Below are 21,996 nucleotides of genomic sequence, written 5' to 3'. Positions count from 1 at the left end.
GATATTAATGACTGGGAAGAGCTTTCTGGCAGTCATTCAGAACGGCAACAACTTATCCATCAAGCTGCATCATTCTTTGAGTCCTAATGATGAGGCAGAGTAGTGGCAGTGAAGGGAAGGAAAGGAAACAAACCCTGCATTTCAGGTCCCACTATCTCATGGGACATCCTGTCCCATGTTCCCAAGTATCATAGAACATAGAACATAGAACATTACAGCGCAGAACAGGTCCTTCGGCCCACGATGTTGCGCCGACCAGTTAAAAAACAATGACCCACTAACCTAAACCAATCCCTTTTCGTCCATAAACCTATCCATGGATCTCTTAAACGCCCCCAAACTAGGCGCATTTACAACTGCAGCAGGCAGGGCATTCCAATCCCTCACCACCCTCTGGGTAAAGAACCTACCCCTGACATCCGTCCTATAACTACCCCCCCTTAATTTAAAGCCATGCCCCCTCGTGCTAGATTTCTCCATCAGAGGAATAAGGCTATCACTATCCACCCTATCTAAACCTGTAATCATCTTATATGTTTCAATAAGATCCCCTCTTAGCCGCCTTCTTTCCAGCGAAAACAACCCCAAATCCCTCAGCCTCTCCTCATAGGACCTCCCCTCCATACCAGGCAACATCCTGGTAAACCTCCTCTGCACCCTCTCCAAAGCCTCCACATCCTTCCTGTAATGTGGGGACCAGAACTGCACACAGTACTCCAAGTGCGGCCGCACCAGAGTTGTGTACAGTTACAACATAACGCTGCGACTCCTAAATTCAATCCCCCTACCAATAAACGCCAAGACACTGTATGCCTTCTTAACAACCTTATCTACTTGATTCCCAACTTTCAGGGATCTATGTACACATACACCTAGATCCCTCTGCTCATCCACACTATTCAAAGTCCTCCCGTTAGCCCTATACTCAACATATCAGCCTGTTCAGTCATGTGAAGACCATGGCATAAACTCATGATCCTGAGTAGGTTTCATTCTCGAATCAAGGGGCCCCTGATGTTGGTGTCAAGAGGAAAACTTGAAAATACATCAGCCCTGTTTACTCTCCCCCAACCATTCCAACAACCATTGTCTAATAGAAAACCCAGCAACAAATGAACAATGCCTTTCTGTATTACTGCAACTTTCATGAAAGATAAAGATGAAAGTGTGGATTAGATGCTCATATGACTTCACCATTTCCTACAAAGAAAGCCCCTCTCAATGAATTCTGTAGCCTGCTGTTTGTGGAGTAGGAGATATTTCAAATTGGGGATGCCTTTGTGAATGTTTGTCAAGTCACATGAGACAGGCAAAGTGAGATATTGGAATGTTGCTCTGGAGAAAAGGGTTGTAGTGTTCGGGGAGGCGAAGTGAGCCAACTTAGTCCCCCTTTAACCAAAGGTCATTGTAGAGGGTTAGTGTACAGCTGTGATGGAAGAGTGTGCTAGTACGCCAAGAAAAAAGAAGGGAGTGACCAATTACTGACCCACAAGATCTTTGGGATCCATAGCTCCCCATGCCATTGAAAGGAGCAACTCACTTTCCATTGGCACAAATATGGTGCAGCTCAGTGCCGTTTGGAGCCGCCGTCTTCAGCACCTATAGGACCTGAGCAAAGTTCAGCCTGACTCCAGCCAGTGAGACCTGATGTGACATGAGCACAGGGATTTGGAATACTTCTATTTTTACATAAGTTTAAAGTGTACTTAATAGTGTCACAAGTAGGCTTACGTTAACACTGCAGTGAAGTGTAAATCCCCCAGTCACCACACTCAGGTGCCTGTTCGGGCACACTGAGGGAGAGTTTAGCATGGCCAAAGCACGTCTTTTGGAGTGTGGGAGGAAACCGGAACACTCAGAGGAAACTCATGCAGACACTGGGAGAATGTGCATACACTGCACAGACAGTGACCCAAGCTGAGAATCGAACCTAGGTCCTTGGCGCTGTGAGACAGCAGTGCTAACCATTGTGATCCCTCATTAAAGGAGCAATATCATAATGCAAGATTTGTAACACAGCAGCTTAGATGACCAAGGTTTGGAGTGAGTTTTGGGTAGGTTAATGAGGTGGGTGAGATAAGGAGGTTTAGTCCAAAGTTTAATTCCAGTGATTGCATTAAATAGCAAGTTACCAGTGAAAACAGGTGCTTGTGTAGTAAGTGGGAGAGGCTCTGATTTCTGGTGTATCTGGCTGCCAGTCAGCTGTAGCCGCTTGTGCACACTTCATCACGTACATGTACCGAACCAAGCCTCACCTGATTATCTTGCAATGCTGCTTTGTTTGGGAATCTCATGCTTGGTTAAAAAGAATCTTCATTCTGCAGCAAGGGGTGCAATAAAACCCGGAGTACAGAAAGGAGAGTCGGCTGACAAATCCCTGTCAGCAGATCCTCACTGCTGTAGGGGAGGAGCCAGGGAGATTTATAAAAGCAATGTGTTTTGTGCCCAAATGAGACTCACGCGTAATCAGTGAATGTGTGAGAACAAAGTAACCACGTTGTAAGGTAAGTGAGACTTCTTAATGTTTCTTCATTACTGGGTGGAATTGGAAAGTTCTCAATTCTGAGCAATGTTGTCAGTGATTTAACAGCAAAACCGGTCAACTGCTCTAATTTTTTAAAATGTGAAAAACACTCCTCCTCCTTATGTGTCTGACACATTCTGTGTCACTCTCTCTCCAGGGTGCTCTCTGGGTTAGCACTGCTACCTCACAGCGCCGGGAACTGGGGTCAATTCCTGGCTTGGGTCACTGTGTGCGCAGAGTCTGTATGGGTATCCTCTGGGTGCTCCGGTTTCCTCCCACAGTCCAAAAGACTTGCTGGTTAGATGCATTGACCATGTTAAATTCTCCCTCAGTGTATCTGAAGTCTGACGAGTGGAGGATTTCCCCTTCATTGCAGTGTTAATGTAAGCCTACTCGTGACACCAATAAATAAACTTTAAACTGTAGATTTACTATTCCTGTGTCAGAATAAGCCTTTCTTTTGCTCAGATTTGCAAGGAACTGTTAGTTGATTCAGCTTTTGCCACTGTTTGAGCCTCGAGGATAATGACCTCTGCGTTATTCTTGACACAGCCTGGGCAAAGAGTTTAGACAAGTGCTCAACCGAGTCACCTTTGGACAGTCAGAGCAATGGTTATCTCAGAAGAAAGGGAGTTTCCAGTTCCTTGCTCCTGTGCCCTGGAGGCTGTGCCCAAACCTGCATTACAAAGCAATGCTGTTGACATTGAGAGTGAAAGAAGGACAGTGATATTGTTAATGCGTGACACAAAACTGAATGGCAGAACAATACGTCCATCAGCACCCTCATCATCTCCCCTGAACCCTACCCTCCCAAACAACTGATCATAGGGCAGTGATTTGCAACCTTGGTTAAAGAGCCCTATTCTATATTGTGAAATTCTGTGGAAGCCCAATTTCTCCTCTCCTCACACCATATATATTATAGAACAAAACATTTAAAACATCAAAACAATATTGAATGACTGAAGGATTATTTTTCATTAAATGTAATATATTGCGAAATATTGTAGGAAACTTGATACAAGTTTCAAGTGACCTGAAAATTGTGTGATGTCTTTCAAGATGCTGAGGGAACCCTTGTGTTCCTGGTGACCTTGATCGAAAGACACTGTCGTAGGTTCTCAGTAATGCTACTGAGAGATACAGAGACCCCTTCACGCAGTGAAGAAGTGAGAGGAAAGTGATCACGAGGAAGTTTATAGGAAGACAAGTGAAGGGTTATGGGGAGAAAGCAGGAAAATGGGGATGAGGAGCATATCAGCCATGGAGCGGACTCAATGGGCCGAATGGCCTAATTCTGCTCCAAAACTTATGGACTTATGACAGATCCTGCCTGTGCACAGCACAGCCACAGAGTAAATAGAAATGTGGGTGGAATTTTCCTGTCCAGCTCGCCACGGGAATCGTAGTGAGCAGGATAGGACCATGCAAAGATCCATTGACCTTGGGCGGGAATTTCTGGTCTTGGGGTGAGTGTGGCCGGTATGATCCTGTTTGCTGCAGAACCTGAGAATTGTCTTCCTCCTATCTAGTGCCTCGTGACTGTGGATTCCTAGTCGGGGGGAAGGATGAGGTTCCAGCTGCTCACTCTAGCCCTGATGGCAGCCTGCTTCTACCTGAGCACTTCACAAGGTGAGCGCGCACGTGCTAACTGTGAGATTCCCTCGTTGATGAGAATGTGAGAAGGATACACTCCTGCTGCGAGGAAGCTGAAAGCAGTCGTGTGTCCACAGCACCGACCTCGCATACTGAGGCTGAGATTTCCCACATGGACAGCTGAGATGCCTGTCAGTGGTGCTTTGTTAAATACTGTGGGTCAGGGCAGTGTTTCGCGGTGTGAAAATTCACCTTCTTGTAATGACTGATAGGAAGGTAAATATTTCTGTTTGCTGCCCCTGTGGGGGGGAGGGGGATGCTGGGTTCCCGGTGCTTATTGCGGTTTGTATCAGGGTTTGGTACCACTGTGCTAGCCCTGGAATTTCCGGGGACATCCTGTAACATTTATGTTGGACATGATCCTGTCCAGGTTTGACAGGCAGATAAAGCAGGAGGAAACATTCCCAGTCTTTTTGTTTCACTGTGGTGACCTTAAATAGTGGTGGACCTCATGGAGCTAGTGGTCCTGTATGGGTCTTGGTATCCCAAAGAGCCAAGGCTGTTGTAGGTTTGTAAATTGGTCTTCTTCTCTTCCACAGCATGATCATCGGGCTGGATCTACAGGATTAGAATCACAGAATTGGCTGGGTACAGAAGGAAGCTATTGGGTCCATCATGCCTACACTGAGCACAATCTGCTCCAATTGAGCATGATCGCTTAGTACCATCCCCCTGCCTTTTCCCCTGTTCCCCTGCACCTTGTTTCTATTCAAATAATCATCCAATGCCCCCTTGAATGCCTCATTGGAACCTGCTTCCAGCTCACTCCCAGGCAGCGCATTTCAGACCCGAACGACTCACTTATTGAAATCTTACACACAGCAGGATCTTGCCGTTCCACTGACGGGGCACCCCTGCTGCGGGTTTCCTGGTGGCAAGGGGTGCATTCGATGGGAAACCCTGTTGACCACAGCGGGAGTATAGGACCCCGCTGCCAGTGCCATCTCCTGCCGCCACAAAACATGTCGTGGACGGAGAGGCAAATCCTGTCCACTGTTTTATCCTCACATCGCATTTGCTTCTTTTGCAAATTACTTCCGGGGCGGAATTTTCCTGCTTTGCCCGCCACAGGAATCATAGCGGGCAGGGACACGGATCATGTAAAGGTTTGCCACCTCAGAGGGACTTTCTGGTTTTAGGGCAAGCATGGTTGGAATATCCCATCCAGAATCTGTGTCCCCTCATTCTCAATCCTTTTATGAGCTAGACCAGTTTCTCCCTATCTACTCTGTCCAGCCCATCAGTGATTTTGAACACCTCTACCAAATCTCCTTTTAGCATTCTTCTTTCCAAGGACCAAAGTCCCAACCTCTGTTCTCCAGCTGTTGCTGACCAGGCTGTGTTGCAGGGTCTGTTGATGGCTATAACTGCCTGGAACCTGGCATTGGAGCTGAATTGTTCCAAATGTGTTCCCCACACTCAGTTCACACCACAGTGGTGAAAGTTAAGGAAATATGAAATTTATGCTTAGGTCCAAATGACCTTTTTAAAAAAAACATTCAGTTTGCAACTTTCTGCTTGCAGTTTCCAGGAGGATACATCACATGATCTCTAACATCCAAAGACCCTGCTCGGTCAAAAAAAAATTTCTAATTGATAACCAGGAGTGTTTATTAGAAATGAAAACAAACATTGTTTTTGGATGCTGCTGTGATCTTTCATGTCCCTGCAGTAATAAATTCCTGGAGGGTTGCCAAACACTGTTCTCTCCCAGAGAAGAACGCTGTTCTTGATTGATCTGTGCTGCCATTATAGTACCCTGTGCCAGCCATCTTTCATTACCTCACAGTTATTTTTCTCTGGGCAGCGAGTGTAGGCAAGCTACTTAACTGGGAAAAGCATCACAGTGCAGCAAGTCTGAACCTGAGCACATATGACAGCCACCTGTTGGCAAAGCTGGCTGCACAGTGATCAGGGCGAAGGGGCTGGCACATTGGCACTGTGGTCAGCATTGCTGCCTCACAACGCCAGGGATCCAGGTTCAATTCTGGCCTTGGGTCACTGCATGTGTGGAGTTTGCACATTCATCCCGTATTTGCGCGGGTTTCCTCCGGGGGCTCTGGTTTCCTCCCACAGTCCGAAGGTGTGCAGGTTAGGTGGATTGGCCATGGTAAATTGATCCATAGGGCCCAATTTTATCATTGCCTTGTGCCCGTGTTCAGGCGCGAAAACATGGTAAAGTCGGGCGAGAGGCCATTAACACAATCTGCGCCCGTGTCCACACAGATACCCACTTTACCGAGGCCTGAAAATGGCCCTGATCTGATTCGAGCCCGAAACGGACACAACAGCAAATTAAATGCATTTGCATGCATTTAAATTAAATTAATGAACTGCTCGCCCAACTTTACCAGCATTTCCCCTTTTATTATTGCGTTCACGCGTCCAGATTTGGCACGAAACATACACGCTTAGCAAAAGGTCTGTTTCGGGTGCTCCAGCTTCTGAAAAGGAAAGTTTAGAGCTTCCAATAGCTCTCTAACTCAGATCAGTGGTGAGGGGTGGAGGGGGAGGTGGGCCAGATCATACTCTGGTGAGGAGGGGGCAGGAGAAGGGAGGCCTGATCATTTTCTGAGGGGGGGTGGTGGAGGAGGCCCGATTATTCTCTGGTGGGGTGGGGTGGGGGGGCACGGGGTGGGGAGTGGTGGGGGGTGCTGAGGGGTGGGGGAGACCAAATCATTCTCTGAGGGCGGGGGGCAAGGGGGTCTGCTGCCACTCTGCGGACAATCAGTAAGTGCAAAGGGGGGCAGAGGGTTGCAATCGGTCTGGGTAGCGGGGGGGTGGGGGGGACTGGGTGGATAAGGGGGACAGTTATGTTGTAGGGGTGGGGATGATGTCTGTGGGGGCCATCGCTCCCGCTTTTTGCTCCTGGGCCGCTTCATCCGCTTTTTGCGGCTGGGAGCGATGTGACACTGGCGCGATTTTCAATTTTTTTTTCTAACTGCGCATGCACTGTTCAGAGCTCCGATCGGTTCAGGCGCATGAAGCCCTGTCCACAGCACAATTCAGACTCGTGACTTTTTTTTCAGGCTGAGTGCGTATGGTGGCGCCTGAAAGCAGATTTCCAAATCAGATCTGAATTGCACCCAGATATAGCATTTAGAACGGAAATGGTAAAATCCTTAGTGTCAAAGTTGTGCAGGTTGGGTGGATCGGCCATGCTAAATTGACCCTTAGTATCCAAAGGTGTGCAAGTTAAGTGGATTACCATGCTAACTTGCTGCTTAGTTTCCAAAGATGTGTAAGTTTGGTGGATTAGTCATGGTAAATGTGTAGGGTTATGGGGACGGGGCCTGGGTAGGATGCTGTTTCAGTGCAGACTCGATGGGCCAAAAGGCCTCATTCTGCACTGTAAGCAATTCTAAAACTTTGGCTGATCTTCCCCTTATCCTAGCAGCATTGTGCTGGCTGCAATTGTTGATGCGGTGAAATCGGGCGGACAGAGAACCTGGAGCCAGTCTGTCCTCAACACAGGTTTCATCATAAAACTCAATACAACACGAGCAGACTAGACTTCTTCACTTCATGTCGTTCCCTCACCTGGGTGGAAACTGCTCTTTTGACAAAAACAAATGATCAATAAAATAAGCAAATGAAAGACAGACGATAGCCCCTGGCGCGGCACTGGAACTAAAATAAAACATCGCAGGAAAATCAATCAAACTCAAGTATCATTGCTGGAGGTGATGGTGCACCCTTGCCCCTATAGAGCTGGTCAGTGGACGCCCTGCTTCTTATCCCCGTTCTTCAGAAAAACAATAATCAATAACTCAAACGAAGATGACTGGGGTGACAGCCCCTGGTGGAACACCGTAACTAAAACAAAACATCAAAAAGGAACTTAATCAAACTATCATTCTGGGCCAATCATGTACCCCAATTCCATGGAGCCCATTGGTCACAGAAAGCTCTGGTTCTTATGCTTGTACAGTAAGAAATCTCACAACACCAGGTTAAAGTCCAACAGGTTTATTTGGTAGCAGAAGCTTTCGGAATGTCACTCCTTCTTCAGGTGAGTCTTATATTTGTGTCCATTCCCCACTGAACATCAGCCACTCTTAATCACAACTTCAGCACTTGCAACATTAGCAGCAACTGCCTAATTGTTGCTCCGAAGATCTAGAATGCACTCAACTCTGACACAAACATTTTGTTTAAAACCAGTTGATTCAGTGCTGCCCAATGCAGACCCATCAGCAGCAAAACTGGTCCAGTTTTTTGATTTGATTCGATTTATTATTGTCACATGTATTTGGGGTACAGTGAAAAGTATTGTTCCTTGTACACTAATACAGGCAAAGCATACCATTCATAAAGAAGGAAGGAAGAGAGTGCAGAATATAGTGTTAGAGTTACAGATTCGGTATGGAGAATGATCAACTTAATATAAGGTTGGTCCACTCAACAGTCTGATGGCAGCAGAGAAGAAGCTGTTCTTGAGTCAGTTGGTGTGATTTCAGGCTTTTGTATCTTTTTCCTGACGGAAGAAGGTGGAAGATAGTATATCCCGGGTGTGTTAGGTCCTTAATTATGCCAGCTGCTTTTCTGAGGCAGTGGGAAGTGTGGACAGAGTCAACGGATGGGAGGCCGGTGTGCGTGATGGACTGGGCTTCATTCACATCCCTTTGTAGTTCCTTGCGGTCCTGGTCAGAGCAGGAGCCATACCAAGCTGTGATACAACCAGAAAGGAGTTTCTAAGACTTTTTTTTAATCAACTTCTACAAGTAATCATAGGACAGATTCAAGTGTGACGAAAATATTACAACGTTTGTCTTGCAGGATCATATCCCGGACTCTTTTAAAACAAAACAATCACTGTGACTGATTCAAAATGGTTATGAGAATAAAGCATTCATTAAGATGCAGGTAGTTTGACTGGGACATAAATTGAATTTGATTGCACTGTGTAGTGTTAGGGTTTGAGCAGTGGTTGGTCACTTAGACCACAGACAATGTGGAATTTCAAACTGAACAACTGATATCTCCCACTTTGTAATCAATCACCAAAGCCACATGCACCATGGAGATGACCAAGCTCCCAGCAACTATGAAAACTATCCTAGCAAGTTCATCCTCACCAGGAGACAGGGAAAGCATGTTTTGTAAATAAATTTTTAAGAAACGGTACATTAAACAGAACCTTGTAAAATCCACCTTACTGCATTGCCACTGGGAATACAGTGTAAAGGGAGGCTCAACCTGAACTGCTGCTCTTATGTGACCAGATTACACTCTTTATCTCTCAACAGCAAACTCGTTTGAAGACTGCTGCTTGAGATATTACCAAGTAAAACATCCTAGGAGACTCCAGAGACACATCATCAGTTACCGAGAGCAGACCACAGGTGGAAGCTGCAACTTGCACGCATATGTGTAAGTACAAAAGCTGTCTAGGTACAGGACAGATCCCAGCTCCTTGCACACTCACAGTGTAACAGAGCTCACTCCTTGCACACTCAGTGTGATAGAGCTCACTCCTTGCACATTCACAATGTGACAGAGCTCACCCCTTGCACACTCAGTGTGACAGAGCTCACCCCTTGCACACCCAGTGTGACAGAGCTCACTCTTTGCACACTCAGTGTGACAGAGCTCACTCTTTGCACACAGTGTGACAGAGCTCACTCCTTGCACACTCACAGTGTGACAGAGCTCACTCCTTGCACACTCAGTGTGACAGAGCTCACTCCTCGCACATTCACAGTGTGTCTGAGCCACTCCTTACACACTTGCAGTGTGACAGAGTGACTTCTCACACAATTGCAATGAAACAGAGCCCACTACTCACACACTCACAATGTGACAGAGCCCACTCCTCTCATAGTCGCACAAATATATTCTTACCATTAGCCTTATTTCCTTGAAACTTATGTTAATACAATTCTTTCTGCAAAACTCTTGGGGAAAAGTAGTGTAAATGTTTGAAAACATGACATGCCCCATGGCAGCTAAACTAACCATAGCACAAATGTTCCCCCCTACCTCACCCTACCATGTCAGACTGTGACCCAGCCCCCCGCTCCCCCCAGTACTGAGATTCCTCCTCCCAACCCTCCCCAGTTTCAGGCTGTATTTTTATGTTACAATCTTCCTCCGTTGCCACAGTGTGGAGCTGAAGCGTGCCACCATCTGTTTGAATCCGAATGAGGCGTGGGTCAAAGAGTTCGTCAAGAGAGATGGAAAACACAGAAGGAAGTGTTCGGGTTTTTCTAAATCCTGCAAGCGCCGGTACAAAGTAAGTGACAGATTACACATGAGTCAGGCTAGATAGATCAGTGTTAATTCAGCTCACTGACCGCGGGACTCTGCGAGATCAACACGCGGTGTTTGGACCTGCTCTAATCTGTGGAATCCAGCTCAAACAGCAGGAATTCCAGGGACAGATTAGGGACAGGGAACTCTGAAATCCAACATCAAATTGGCCAATCCCCGCAGGCAACCACCTGGATTGTTAATGAATGGTGAGGGCCTAATGGTTTCATCGCTGGGCTATTAATCCAGAAATCCAACTAATGTTCCGGATCCCGGGTTCAAATCCCATCACGGCAAATGGTGGGAATTTGAATTCAATAAAAAATGTCTGGAATTAAGAATCTACTGATGACCATGAAGCTATTGTCGATTGTCAGAAAAACCAATGTGGCTCACTAATGCCCTTTAGAGAAGGAAACTTGCCATCCTGACCTGATCTAGCTAACATGTGATTCCAGAATCACAGCAATGTGGTTGATTCTCAACTGCTGTCTAAACAAGGGCAACTAGGGATGGGCAATAAATGCTGGCCAGCCAACAATGCCCAGAAATGAATAAAAAAAAAGTGGGACTAAATTTAGGTGAATTTGGAGGTTTGGGGTGCGGTAGGGGAGGAGGGGGGTCTAGAACTTGCCGCTGGTTATCTATGACACTGACCAGTTGGTGTACTTGTGGGTCAGCCTGACATCACCTCATTTCCATAACATGACTGCATACCCATACCAGGAAGACAATGTCTAGGCCATTTGCCAGCACCAATATGTCAGGTAACCCAACACATGATGCACTGTCCATCGGTGGGAATGGTGAGGGTGGAGATGGTAAGCAGTTGGGGTTCAGGATTCCCTTCACTGTTTGAGGATTAACCCACGGTGGTGTGAGAGCCAGACAGTCTTAACCTCCACCTTCTTACACATTGGTACAAATGTAACAGCCCGGCATTCCATTGAAGTTTAATAATCAAATGCAAACTGTGTTCCTATTCTAACTGTTCTGTTCGTATGGGGTTAGTCCCAATAAGAGTGGTTGCTCCCTCCAGCATTATCTGCAGATGATGGTGCAATAGGTCTCTTGATTTTTCAGCATTAACCAGGCTATGAGCAGCAGGGAGGAGGGGATCTGAGTCAAGACCCTCCCCAACTTGAGACCACTTCTTCTCTCAACCCATCTTTGCATAAAAGTCGAAGCAATTGTACCTGGCTGCACTGAGAGCAGTCGATGCTTACACCAGCTGAAATATAATTATGACAAGACCACCCGCCCCTAACCCAATTGGAGAGGACAATGCAGGAGAGACGCTGTGGAGGTGAGGACCCCACATCACCAGCCTCACTATTACCATTGAGCCATTACACACCTCAATTGAAATTATTAAATCGGCAAAGCTATCCCTATGTCTAATTGCAAATAGTTCTGTTCTGATCTTTTGGTTGCTGCATGCTATTTATCTTGTATAATGTTACTTTTATTAGCTTGTTAACCTGTGCGATTCACTCAAAGGAATCAATATTTTTTGACAAGTTAGACACAAATCCAGATGGTACCGGCATTCAAAAAGATTTAGCGAGATATATACTTTTCCCCTCGGAACAAGAACAGGCTATTTCAGATGATAGCTGATCTGATGCAGCAAGCACATTGCATAGAGACATGGGGGTCATTTGGTTAAAAGGTTAAAACAGCCATTAAACGGAGGCTGTGCTAATGAGACACTTTTTAAGGCCTGTTTGAAAGTCTGGATTTAGCACCATCGTTCTGATTACCATCGTTCGAACATGCTTGGAAATGATAACTGGACATTTGCAGGTTCCTTCTTCCAATGCTGATTAGATAGAATTTTCGAGAGCAGTGTACTTGGGCAATCCATATTCACTGCCACTGTAGATGTGACACGTTCTGTCTGGCGCACAGTGATACAGTTCAAGGGCAGAGGGACGAGGCTCACATGGGACATTGGATGTCTTGGTGGAGAATGTTCAGTGGAGGAGGGATACTCCACAATGGGGAAGAATGCCTCTTGCCTTCATGTCCTTCCCTTTAAGAGCTAGCAGGTGCTGCAGTGACTGGACTCATGCCCGCCTCCCATTTCTCATCCAGACCAAAGGGGAACCTCCCTAGTGAAATGTCTATGACCTTCCTTTGACTGTTGACTCCTTTAAGGTGAAGTTGCACCTAAACTCCTCAAAGAATTTCTAAAATGAATGTTGGTGGAATTTTGCAGTGTTGCTGAAAACAATGAAAAGTCTCCTGATAAGTCTCAGAGATTCTTTTTACAGCTCCAGCAGCAATGAGCATGATATGTCAATGCCCTTTAAATTTAGTTTGCTAGACTTAGCCTATCCATTGGATGCACAGAACTTTTAAAATATTTTGTGGAGCCATGCGATATCTTAAAGGGAAAAGCTTGCATGGTCACTTCTACGTTGCCATGCAACCATGCAACTTAGGGAGAGTGTGAGTGAGTATCACTTTAAGTAGCATGTTGCTGTTGGAAGAAGGCATTACAATTGAAGTGTGCATCTTGCAGCCTCTTCAATGGGTGCCAACGGGCATTATAAATGACAATCTGCTCCATAATGAGCCTCCGTCCAGCCGAGCGAAGGTTTTTTACACCGGCTACACTGGCATTTCAACACAAGGCCCCACTTAGGCCACATTAAAGGATGGTTAGTGCCTGTGTGCACTGCTGAAAATCGTCCCCCATAATGTTTCAGATTTTTAGCTGCTTTAGCGGGAGGCGATAGCCTCGTGGTATAATCAAAGGGCTATTAATCCAGAAGCTTGGCTAAAATTCTGGGGACCTGTGTTCAAATCCTGGCACAGCAGGTGGAGGAATTTAAATTCAATAAGGAAAATCTGGAATTAAGAATCTACTGATAACCATGAAACCATTGCCGAGAAAACCCATCCGGTTCACTAATGTCCTTTAGTAAAGGAAATCTGCCGTCCTTACCTGGTCTGGCCTACGTGTGATTCCAGAGCCACAACAATGTGGCTGACTCTCAACTGCCCTCAGGGAACTAGGGATGGACAATAAATGCTGGCCAGCCAGTGACGCCCATGTCCCACAAATGAATAAAAAAAAATTGCTTATATTTTGAGTTGTGGGGAAAACACCTGACCAGGGCTTCCCAAAGAGAAAGTCTTCTTAATTACAAAGTTAGAGCCTCAGCTTTTCCAATCACATTCCAGGAGCCAAAGTTTGCTGCTGCAACTTTCCACTGAGCTGCAGACTGAGCCAGTGCTCCAGCCTGTAGGAAGCAACTTATATATAATCTGATCAGCTTGTCTAGTGTTTGTATTCCATTACTGATCAATTCTGATTATCTAACAAAGCTTCATGTAGAGTGTAGTTGCTGAAATAACCCTGATGATGTGTACTGTTGAGATGTTTCAATAAACAGTGATTGATTTATCAAACCGCTTCAAGTGTGCCCTCTGTTTGGCCAACTTCCAAAAACTAACAGCCCATAAAACCTAACAAATCAAAAAGCTTTTGACATATCAAAACCAATCATACATTAAAAGTGTAGTAAATTTATTTATTAATGTCACAAGTAGGCTTACATTAACACTGCAATGATGTTACTGCAAAAATCCCCTAGTAGCCACGACCTGGCACCTGTCCAGGGACACAAAGGGAGACTTTAGCATGGCCAATGCATCTAACCAGCATGTCTTTCAGACAGTGGGCGGAAACTGCTGCACCTAAGGAAACCCAGTAAAAAGCCTGACAACACCAGGTTTAAGTCCAACCGATTTATTTGATAGTAAACTCACTAGCTTTCGAGGGGTTTCCTTCTTCTTCAGGTGAATGACCAGAACTCTTGGTTGGACTTAAACCTGGTGTTGTCAGACTTTTTACTGTGTTTACCCCAGTCCAACGCCGGCATATCCACATCATGACTCCTAAGGAAACCCATACAGACATAGGGAAAACATGCAGACTCCACACAGACAGTGACCCACCCAGGAATTGAACCTGGGTCCCTGGTGCTGTGAGGCAGCAGTGCTAACCACTGTGCCACTGTGCCACCTACAATAGGAAGGGTGTCAGTCTATATTCCATCACCGCCAGCTTTTCCAGTCTGAGATTACAGTAGATCCCTCTGCAGTACTGTTACCGCTAAGAAGTCCTATAGTACTGCTGCAGTTTGCCACTCCCTGCCTCTCTTTACTCCATTCCTAAGTTACTACTTAGTTTGCACCAGCTCAACCAACCACTGCCTGAATTCTTCTATATCCCACATTATTCCCCAGCTTGCATTAAAGGATATATTAATTCTTTTTGGAAAATCGGTTCTGTTCTTACACCTGCCCATTGTCTTTCAACCACTAGCTTTTGGACCGTAGGAGGAGAGGTAATAAGTCATGGATAATGAAGGAGGTGAAGGAAAGTGTTAAATTAAAAGCGGAGGCATTTAGAGTAGCTAAGAGTAGTGGACGAGAAGAGGATTGGGAGAGGTTTAAATGTCAACAAAGGTTGACAAAGAAGTTGACAAGGAAAGGTAGGAGAAACTATGAAGCTGGGCTAGCGCTTAATATAAAAAAGGATAGCAAGAGTTTTTATAAATATATAAAAAGGAAGAGGCTGGCTAGGGTGAACGTTGGACCCTTAGAGGATGAGAGGGGAGACTTAGTGGTAGGGGATGGGGAAATGGCTGAGGTCTTGAATAACTTTTTTGTTTCAGTCTTCATGGAGGAAGATGTGAATAATTTGCTGGGTGTTAGCAATGGAAAGGTGGTAGGACTGGAGGGTCTCAATGACATTATTGTTACTAGAGAGGCGGTGCTCGACAGACCGGAGGGACTGATTGTGGACAAGTCCCCAGGACCGGATGGAATGCATCCGAGGGTTCTGAAAGAAATGGCGGAGGTGATAGTGGATGCCTTGGTGGTTATTTTCCAGATGTCGCTGGATTCCGGGGAAGTGCCAGAAGATTGGAAAACGGCTAATGTTACGCCATTGTTTAAGAAGGGTGCCAGGCAAAAGGCAGGGAATTATAGGCTGGTTAGTTTAACGTCTGTTGTGGGTAAAATGTTAGAATCCGTCATCAAGGAGGAAATAGCGAGGCATCTTGAGGGGAATTGCTTGATAGAGCAGACGCAGCACAGTTTCGTTAAGGGGAAGTCGTGTCTGACAAATTTATTGGAGTTCTATGAGGATGTGTCTAGGGCAGTGGATAGAGGAGAGCTGGTGGATGTGGTCTTTCTTGATTTTCAGAAGGCGTTTGACAAGGTACCTCACAAGAGGTTATTGCAGAAGGTAAGGGGGCATGGAGTTGGGGGTAGGGTGTTAGCGTGGATAGAGGATTGGTTGTCAAATAGGAGGCGGAGAGTGGGAGTTAATGGGTGCTATTCGGATTGGCGGTTGGTGACTAGTGGAGTGCCCCAGGGGTCGGTGCTGGGGCCTCAGCTATTTACCATTTATATAGATGATCTGGAGGAGGGAACCGAGTACATGGTGTCGAAATTTGCTGATGACACCAAGATTGGTGGAACGGCAAATTGCGCGGAGGGTATGGAGAGTCTGCAGAAGGATCTAGATCGGCTGGACGAATGGGCCAGGAACTGGCAAATGGAATTTAATGTTGGCAAGTGCGAGGTGGTCCACTTTGGTAGGAATAATGGTAGGAAGGACTATTACTTATTTGGTGAAAAACTGCAGCAGGCGACGGTGCAGAGGGACCTTGGGGTCCTTGTGCATGAGTCGCAAAAACCCAGCCTGCAGGTGCAGCAGGTGGTCAGGAAGGCAAATGGGATGCTGGCCTTCATAGCGAGGGGGATTGAATATAAAAGTAGGGAGGTCTTGCTGCAGCTGTATAGGGCATTGGTGAGGCCGCAGCTGGAGTACTGTGTGCAGTTTTGGTCGCCGCACTTACGCAAGGATATTTTGGCCTTGGAGGGAGTGCAGAGGAGCTTTACTAGGCTGATACTGGAGTTGAGAGGGTTGAGCTATGAGGAGAGGCTGAATAAACTAGGCTTGTACTCGTTAGAGCTTAGAAGAATGAGGGGAGATCTCATTGAGACATATAAGATGATGAATGGGATGGATAGGATAGAAGTGGAGAGACTCTTCCTGCTCAGAAAGGACAGTAGGACTAGAGGGCACAGCCTCAAGATAAAGGGAGGGAGGTTTAGAATGGAGTTGAGGAGGAACTTCTTCACTCAAAGGGTGGTGAATCTCTGGAATTCTCTGCCCGTTGAAGTGGTGGAGGCTGCCTCGCTAAATATTCTTAAGACACGGGTTGATGGGTTTTTGATAAGCGAGGGGATTAAGGGTTATGGGGAGAGGGCGGGAGTGTGGAACTGAGCCACGACAGATCAGCCATGATCTTATTGAACGGCGGGGCAGGCTCGAAGGGCTAGATGGCCTACTCCTGCCCCTATTTCTTATGTTCTTTTTAGAAGAGGGTCCCCATGTGACATTCCCCAAATTTGTTAGCATGGATGAGATCTCGCAATTTCTTAAATTCCAGATGGGATACCCCAAATTATAAGGCCCCAGGTGAGGAGCAATCACCTGATACCTCTTGGTTAGTTGCAACAAGATTAATGTGAAAAGGATCCCTTCCCTTCACGAATACCTTCTCCCAGCCTCAACATTTATGTTTTAAAAGGAACCAGTTAACAAGGTTTTCCTGAGTTAAAGAGTGTGTTTATCAGCTACAACACAAGAAAAATGTAAAACACATTCACACAGGTTGGAAATCAGAATTGAGTTCAAAGTAAGTAAGTAAAACCAAGACTGCAAGGAACTACAAAGGGTTGTGAACAAAGCCCAGTCCATCATGCAGACCTGCCTCCCATACATTGACTCTGTCTACACTTCCCGCTGCCACAGAAAAGCAGCCAGCACAATCAAGGACGCCAAGCACCCTGGATATTTTCTCTTCCACCTTCTTCTGCCGGAAAAAGAGATATAAAAGTCTGAAATCAGGTACAACTAACTCAAGAACAGCTTCTTCAATGCTGCCATTAGACTTTTGAATGGTCCTATCATGTATTAAACTGATTTTTATCTTTACCCTCCCTGTAACTGCAACACTGTATTCTGCACCCTCTCCTCCTCCCCTATGTACTTTGTGAATAATATATTTTGTCCGTATAGCACGCAAGAAACAATATTTTTCACTGTATCCCAATATATGTGACAATAATAAACCAAATCGAAGGGCCTTGGAATGGTGGATGAGGGTTCTTGGAGGGGTGGGGATGGAGTTTGCAGGTTCTCTGTGGAATGGGGACAGGAACTTCCAGTCACCATGCCTCCAAATCGGAGTATCTGGCAGCAATGAGGGCCTCCCTGGTCCTTCTGGCATTCTGGACTCTTGCTACCACCTGTTTTCCATCCTCAGGTCCTCCTCAGACTCCTACTCCACTCCTTCTTGGCCCATCTATTTCCTAGGCGAATAAGAATTATCCTCCTCCTCCTCTAGAATGTCGCCTCATTGCTGCACCAGGCTGTGGAGCACAAAGCAGGCCACCTCGATGTGAGAAACCTAGTGGGAACTGTACTGAAGAATACTGTCAGAGCGGTCAAGGTATTGGAACTGCCTCTTGAGGAGGTTAATGCCCTGCTCAGTGATAGACCGGGTGGCAGAGTGGGTATCATTGTAATGGGTTTCCATCTGAGTCTCAGACCTCTGCATTGGGTCATCAGCCATGGCCTCAGCAGGTAGCCCTTGTGCCCCATGACTATTCTGGCTGCCTGGGGTGGCTATTGGGATATCCAAGTGCACCAGGATGAAGCTGTCATGCTATCATACTTAATGCACCTTGGCAGTGGGTGCATGAACCGTGACTTGTAACCTGACGGGGAGTCGGATGTTACCCCCTAACCCACCCTCAGGATGTCTGTCCTGATGTCTCTCTCTGAGTGACACACTGCCAGTCCATTGTGCTGGCGCATTTCAGATGTGGGAGTCTCTCCTGCCCAGATATGGATCCCTGTCACCCCCTGGCCATTGGCAGCAGTTTGGGTTTCCTCCGGGTGCTCCGGTTTCCTCCCACAGTCTAAAGATGTGCAGGTTAGGTTGATTGGCCATGCTAAAAAAAAATTTGCCCCTTAGTGTCCTGGGATGACTAGGTTAGAGGGATTAGCAGTTAAATGTGTAGGGATATGTGGGGTAGGGCCTGCGTGGGATTGTGGTCAATGCAAACTCGATGGGCTGAAGGGCCTGTTTCTGCACTGTGGGGGTTCTATGTTCATGGGGCAGATTGAATTGAACTCTGTGGCCTCATGTAGACAATTAGGGTGAGAGGACCATCTGGGGAACGCTTGCAGTATGATTTCTGGGTGTAGCCACCCGAATGTCTGGTGCAAACTAGCCCCCAAGAATGGCCTGCAGTTCAGACAGAAGAGAAAACCCTCCTAACTCCCATGCAATTAGAAATACGATGCTCATTGTAGGAAGCATTCAGAGTTTGTGCAGTGTGAAGAGCTGTGTGACAAGTTCCCTTGACCAAGGTAACAGTTGCCAGACTGGTGTTTGTAATTGTGAGTGGGGCCTGGGCTGGAATGTCAAAAATATACCACAGAATCTTTCAGGCAGACAGAGAGCAGGATAACCAATGTGATATCACGAACCTCAACCCAGCAGTGGGCCCTGACCTGCGAACCTCTAGCCCTGCCAAAGTTCCCCCAGCCCTGCACTCTTGAAGGGCTCCCATCCCACCCCGTATCATGGCAACGGCTGACTTGCCCTTTTGCACCTGGGTGGTTAGTGCTAAGCGGTACTCACCTCCTCACTCGCCCCCGCAATCCCTGGCACCTGGCCCACACTTCCAGAGATGAGTAGTGATTTGTGTACGTGTGACTACCAGCTGGGGAGGTGGGAACATCCTGGGTGGGGTGATGATCGTCTGCCAAACTCGCTAATGAGATTGAAATCAAGTCAATCTTATGCCAATCAGCCTCGTGCCCTTTCTGGCCGAGATCGTTTTGCACAAGTAGAAAGGGACCAGAATGCTCAGAAGCCATTCCTGCCAGGTGTGAAACCTGTCTTTGGGCCTGCATGCAATTTTCCCAGATTAGCATGATTGATGCCAGGCATAGTGCGGCTAGAAAATCACGGCCTTTGTGTCTGGAGAATCTGGCAATATGAGACTTCACATTAAGCTATAAGTCTGTGGGCCACAAACAGCGAGCAGAATAATCTTTTGCTTTTCCTCTGCTGAGGTTTCATTGGCATCAAAGAAGTAACACAGCTTTTCAATATGCTGTCTGCCCTTCTGCATCAGATGGTTCAATCTTTCCAATCAAAGGCAATTTAATGTGCATCTGTACCTTACTTCTTCATAGTTTCGACACTCAACTCTCCTCCCCCCTCTAGCTGCACACTGCCATCCCTGACTATTATCAAAATTTGTCCTCGTTGCCAGTGTAAGAAATTGAAGGTGACCAGTTGTGGCTCAATCTATAAAAGGGTTTATTATCAATGATAAATAGTTATTTACAACAAGGGTCTGACAGAAGTAAATCTGTGACTATTCTCCATTCCTCCCTGGCTCCAAGTGAGGATCCTTCCCAACCTAAGAAACATGCCTTTATATCTGATTGGCTCGACTTCCCGTTTCGACACTCCATAGCGTCCGACCCAATCAGGTGGGTCTCAGGGAATGCTACCACAACAACATAAGGAAAAACTACTTTATTGTTTAAAAAGAGACGTACTGTCGAAGCTTGTCATCACGCACTCATCAGGACAATCGCAAGAAATGACTGACAGCAAAGGGAACAACAGTCTATACTGCATGGGAAGAGTGTTGATGGGTTGGCAAGTGGACTCTGATTGGAAGAGGTTATTGTCACAGAGAATGCTCCAGGGAACAGTTAACTATTGTTCAAATTCAAACCAAGCATATTGACTGTGATTGGCCAAAGCATTGCCATGAGGAATGAAACAGGAAATAGCTGTACCCAAAGTTCTCATTTAATTGAAAAAGGTGCAGTGTGTGAATATTCTACTTCAGTCTGCAAAGAAGAAGGCCTTGCCTGTGCATATTTATAGCTTCTAGCCCACTTTAGTGAGCCACATCGTGAGCCCGACTTACAATCTTAACATGAATTTCAGTGTAATTCTTAGCACACTCATGATCCTTTAGCAAATGTTGTTCAACCACAGGAGTGTATCTAATATTATATGTTAAGTTTTGACTTTTGCAAGCACAGGCTGGTTAAATACCATCAGTACTTTGCCCATCATGAACAGCCAAAGGGGCTTACTGTTGATTACAATCCACCAGATATTGGGACATACAGCCTACATATCTGGCAAAGTACTGGCACGAAAATTCATATACCACATTACGCATATGGGCAATTGGCTTGATGATAGCATCCTGTTACACAATAAGTGGTTATCTGGAAAGCCTTGCCTGGAAGGGTTGTGGTTGCAGATTCAATAATTGTTTTCAAAACATATTGATACATAATTGGAAAAAAATAATGATTGGGCTATGGGGAAAGGAAAGGCAAGTAGGATAGACTTGATTGTGCCTGAGGGAGCCAGCACAGGCCTCATTGGCTGAATGGCCTCCTTTTGTACTGGAAGCGTTCTGTGATTTTAACATCTGAGCCTTTTTTATTCTTTCTTGAGATGTGGGCATTGCTGGCAAGGACAGTATTTATTATCCATTGGTAAATTCCCTTGAGAAGGTGGTGGTGAGACACCTTCTTGATGTGCTGCAGTTCAATGTGATGTAGATACACCTACGGTGCTGTTAGGGAGCAAGATGACACCTCATTTTAGGTACGCTTGTATTCATGGCTGCTGCATGCCCTCCTGCACTCTTCAATGCAAACTGATAACTTGAGATTTTAATAACAAAAAACAAAGAACAAAGAAGATTACGGCACAGGAACAGGCCCTTCAGTCCTCCAAGCCTCCATCGACCGTACTGCCCTACTGAACTAAACCCCCCCCCCCCCCCCCCACCTTTCTGGGGATCATTTCCCTCTATTCCCATTCTATTCATGTATTTGTCCAGATGCCCCTTAAAAGTCACTATCATATCCGCTTCCACTACCTTCCCCGACAACGAGTTCCAGGCACGCATCACCCTCTGTGTAAAAAACTTGCCTCATGCATCTCCTTTAAACCTTGCCCCTCGCATCTTAGACTGTGCCCCCCTAGTAATTGACTCTTACACCCTGGGAAACATGTTCTGGCTATCCACTCTATCCTTTCCCCTCATAATCTTGTAAACTTCTATCAGGTTGCCCCCTCAACCTCCGTCGCTCTAGTGAGGACAAATACATTTTTAAAAAACTGTAAAAGCGACCAAGGATTATTGCAAAAACACAACTGGTCATGAGAATGCTGCTAAGGCTCCTTACCATCCCATACCTGGACTCTAAGCTGTCTGCTGAAATCATTTCAACAATAACTTGCATTCAAATAGCACCTTTTACATCATGAGGCATCCCAAGGTGCTTCATAGTAGCACTGTCAAACGAAATTTGTCACTGAGCCATATAAAGGAATATTAAAGTGGATTAATCAAAAGCTTGATCAAAGAGGTAAGTTTAAGGAGTGTCATTTAAGTTAATAATTGTTTTA

The 21,996-nt window shown here is 46.0% G+C and overlaps 1 protein-coding gene across 1 annotated transcript; it reads left to right on the top strand.

Annotated features, from left to right (window-relative positions):
- The first annotated feature begins 2,396 nt into the window (after positions 1-2,396).
- Positions 2,397-13,852, top strand: ccl25b (chemokine (C-C motif) ligand 25b). The gene is made up of 5 exons (XM_080212921.1): positions 2,397-2,504; positions 4,057-4,156; positions 9,430-9,553; positions 10,286-10,415; positions 11,516-13,852. Exons 2-5 carry the CDS (start codon positions 4,093-4,095, stop codon positions 11,519-11,521), a joined length of 324 nt encoding a protein of 107 aa, XP_080069047.1. The 5' UTR covers positions 2,397-2,504; positions 4,057-4,092; the 3' UTR covers positions 11,522-13,852.
- The last annotated feature ends 8,144 nt before the right edge of the window (positions 13,853-21,996 follow it).

This window comes from Carcharhinus amblyrhynchos, chromosome 26 (assembly GCF_965287045.1).
Source record: "Carcharhinus amblyrhynchos chromosome 26, sCarAmb.v2.hapA, whole genome shotgun sequence".
Lineage (NCBI taxonomy): Eukaryota > Metazoa > Chordata > Chondrichthyes > Carcharhiniformes > Carcharhinidae > Carcharhinus > Carcharhinus amblyrhynchos.
Note: the sequence above shows the minus strand (reverse complement) of the source record. Positions and strands in the feature narration are given on the sequence as shown.